The sequence below is a fragment of the Ceratosolen solmsi genome, unplaced genomic scaffold, assembly GCF_000503995.2.
Source record: "Ceratosolen solmsi marchali unplaced genomic scaffold, CerSol_1.0 scaffold19, whole genome shotgun sequence".
Lineage (NCBI taxonomy): Eukaryota > Metazoa > Arthropoda > Insecta > Hymenoptera > Agaonidae > Ceratosolen > Ceratosolen solmsi.
In genome coordinates, this window is record NW_011948443.1 from 1,497,021 (window position 1) to 1,500,796 (window position 3,776).

At 22.6% G+C, this 3,776-nt stretch overlaps 1 protein-coding gene across 1 annotated transcript; it reads right to left on the bottom strand.

Moving 5' to 3' along the window:
- Positions 1-303: 303 nt before the first annotated feature.
- Positions 304-3,522, bottom strand: LOC105365920 (kanadaptin). Its single transcript, XM_011504216.1, has 6 exons — positions 3,376-3,522; positions 2,355-3,306; positions 2,125-2,267; positions 1,684-1,844; positions 1,257-1,610; positions 304-858 (listed from the first exon to the last, which is right to left on the bottom strand). The coding sequence occupies exons 1-6, from the start codon at positions 3,512-3,514 to the stop codon at positions 448-450; spliced, it is 2,160 nt and encodes a 719-aa protein (XP_011502518.1). The 5' UTR covers positions 3,515-3,522; the 3' UTR covers positions 304-447.
- Between the last annotated feature and the right edge of the window lie 254 nt (positions 3,523-3,776).

Sequence of the window (3,776 nt, forward strand, 5' to 3'; positions counted from 1 at the left end):
AAATGCAATATATTTTCTAATATACTCAACTATTACAGCATATTTATATAGCAAATATTCTAATAAAATTTACTTAAAACAACATTTAACTAAAAATGCAACAAACATTTATACATGCACAGGTGTTTAATCTAAATTTTTAATCTTGGTTTTCTATTTCTCGCTTTTTTTATATTTTTTAAAAATTATTTATCTATCTTATAATTTATCATTAGCAAACAATAATACAAACAGATGTTTCATTTTATTGTATTTATATGACATTATTATTAAATACTGCATTTTATTAAGTTAATTATGGTAAGATTCATATAAAACTTTTTGTTTAATTGGAATTTTTTATATTAACATTTTTTATAGAATGAATTCTTATTAAGCTAAACACCATCAGTTCAATAGATACTAAATATTCTAGTGCACAAATTATTGAACCTTAATTATATATGTTTAATATCCGAATTTTTCATTTAGAATAGTTTTCCCATCCCCACACTGATTTTCTGGAGGAAGCCACATACTATAATCTTCTCTGAACTTCGTTTTATTATAATCATCTAGATATAAATTCGAATTTTCTGTCCTTTGATGATATTGTTTTGTATATACATTTTTTTTTTTTAAATTAATTTTCTCAATTTCTGTGTTTTCTTCAAGATCTTGATTTATACTAATTTTTGGTAACTTTACAAATTCTGTATTTATATTTTGCAAGCAAAAATCTTGAATATTTATTTCGAATTTGATTGTTTCATTTTCTTGAAATTTTTCTAAGTCTTTGACTTTATTTAAATTTTTTAAATTTTCATGCTTACTTATGTTATGATCTTGAAATAATTGTTTTGATGCTGTTTTTAATTTCTAATAAAAACAAAATTTTTAATCAAATAAATTATAATCTCTAATTTTTTAAATAATGATATACAATTGAAAGCTAGATAATTAACATTAACTTTTATACTAAATTTATTCATTCAAGTTGTATACAAGTATTATATTTAAGTATAATTATTACTTCATGAAATAGCTGCTTATTTCATATTGCATATACAAAAACTTAGATATAAATGGCTTGGAAATGCAATATTTTTAAATTATAAAATATTCATCTTTGTTACAGATACATCTTTAAGGATAACATCATTTTCATTATTTATACTTGTAAAGTAGTTAAAACTTTTAATAAAAATAAAATAAAGAAAGAATTAAATAATTCTTAGTTTTAAAAGATCTTAATATAACATACAGTTAACTCTAACCTTTTCTGAAAATTTGTAATTCGTTTGTTGATCAATAGTAGATTTTAATGTTTTAAAATCATGTTTTGATTTATTTATCATATTTAATACACGTGGCTTCAAAAGGGGTAAATTTGCTGGCTTCGTTAAATTTATTAGTTTTAATAATTGCATCTCTTCTTTTCGTAAATTCTGAAGCTCCATTTTCATTTTCTTGATTTCTGTTTTATTGTATGATGTTGATTCTAAAATTGACATATACGCATCTAAAGCATCTACATTTGAGTTACATATTTCATTTTGTTTTATTTTTTGTAAAGAAATTGCATTTTTTAAAGACTCAATTTTCTTGACAACTGTTGAATGTTTCTGAAACTAAACAAATATTTGAAATAATATGCAGGTACAAATAATTTTTGTCAATAAATTAAAAAAATGTTTAACCAACCAATGAGTTATATGTTTCAACTTTTGAAACAAGCTTTCCTGCTAGTCTCATTCTTCTTTCCCGTTTTTTTTCTATTATTCCAGTTCTATCTAAGAAATTATCTTCATCTGAGTCATAATAATCCACTTCTTCCCAATTTCGAGATTTTTTTTTTCTATTTTCTATAACAAAACATAATACAAACATTTGTTGTATTTTATTGAAATAGAGTTGATAAATATAATTATTTTTAAAAAAATAAAATTTTAGATATTATGTAAGTAATAATAAATAATTAATAAACAGAATAATGAGAATTTCATTATTGTTTTTTTAATTATAATTTAATTCAAGCCTTTAAAAAGAATTTAATGATTAAATAGAAATTATTAAATGATTGAATAATGAAATATTATAATGCTTAAAATAATCAATTACAAATAAGATAATAACTGAATTTACCATGATTTGCCTGCCTTAGGAGTCCATACCTATCCAATATTCTACATGCTTCCAAAGCACATTGAACAATTGCTTCTTTTTTCTTCCCAATTACAAGTGCTTCTGCTCTAATTGTTCTTTGTAGATATGGATCTATAGGTATACTGATAAGTATAGACAATTTGTTAAATTTACGAAATACTAATTATTATTTAATAATGTAAACTTTTATACAAACAATAAATACTTACTCAACATAACATAAAAATCTTCCTATACCTTTTTCTTCTGTTTGATAATTTAAATCAAACCCTTCTCTTTCAAACCAACCACGTAATGATTTTTTTGGATCATACATAAATAATTCTTCATTATTTGTTTGTGCATAAGGATTTTCAGTTAAATCAGTTTCTTCATCAGCATCTTCACTCATTCCCCAATTAATTCCTTCAGCTACATCTTCTTTGTTAACACTTTCATTTACAACCTCTTCTAATAATTGTTTGTTTTCCAATGTATCCTTCTGTTTTAATATCTTTTTTTCTTTTAATTCAGTAAGAGAATACTCTGATTCTTCTTGTTGATCATCCAATGGTGCTTGTATGATAAATTTTCTTTGACTGCACCCAAATTGAAGTATATGTCCCCCTTGAACGTGAACATAAAATTTAGGTTTTATACGGTTTCCATTCCAAAAAGTTCCATGTGTACTAGCTAAATCATAAAGATATATTCCTTTTCTATTTGTCTCATCATCAGCTATTCTAAATTGTAAAATAGCATGATAACGAGATATTGTTGGATGTGCCATTGAAATATCACATGCTGGTAGTCGTCCGATAACATAATAATTTTTTTCTGATAAATCTATTGTTTCTAATATTATACCTGATTTCAAAACTTCTAATTTATATGTTTCTTGTAATTTTCCACTCCATAAAGGTTCTTTATATAATAATGATAGTTCTTTTTCTTTTTGGACTTTAAGTGGGCACTTAAAATTATCAGGTTTTTTTGTTGAATTTATCTTAATATTGTTTATTTTAGTATTAGATTGCTGTTCTTTAGGTTGAAATACTTTATTTAAAATATTATCTGATAAAGTTTTCAATTTTATTGGGTAACCTTTTCTCGGACCAATAATAACTGGTTTTTTAAATGTATCTTTATCAAAATGATTTGTAGATATTTCAACATGATTATCTGAAATCAATATCATTATAAAATTTATTTAAATGCCTACATATTAAATAACACTAAATTTAATTATACCTTGATTTTCACAAAATTTTGAATTTGTCTCATTGCAACTCATTACAATTTCTTTAACAAATTCTGTTGGATGTATTTGAAGTTCTAATGAATCAATCTTTTTTTTATTATTTTCTTGTTTAGTGGTACAAATATCCATTATTTTACATTGACAATGTAATTAAATGAATAAATAAATTTGACATAAATTTACTCAAAGTAACCTTAAAATTAATGAACATCGATATATAATATTGGATAATATGATCAAGAATATAATCATGTAGTTTATATAAATTATTCCATTTTCTTAACTTCTAGCATTACTTGAATAAAATATTAATTGCTTTAATAATGAAAAATTTTAACTTATTTAATAAAATTATATATACTATTTTGCAAAAATCTTATAAATCAACTTT

Excerpts from the sequence above, each read along its gene's own strand:
- LOC105365920 (XM_011504216.1), bottom strand. The coding sequence starts at position 3,514 with ATGGATATTTGTACCACTAAACAAGAAAATAATAAAAAAAAGATTGAT. Across the intron at positions 1,845-2,124 it reads CCTAAGGCAGGCAAATCATG|AAAATAGAAAAAAAAAATCT; the intron begins GTAAATTCAGTT and ends GTTTTGTTATAG. Across the intron at positions 859-1,256 it reads ATTACAAATTTTCAGAAAAG|AAATTAAAAACAGCATCAAA; the intron begins GTTAGAGTTAAC and ends TGTTTTTATTAG.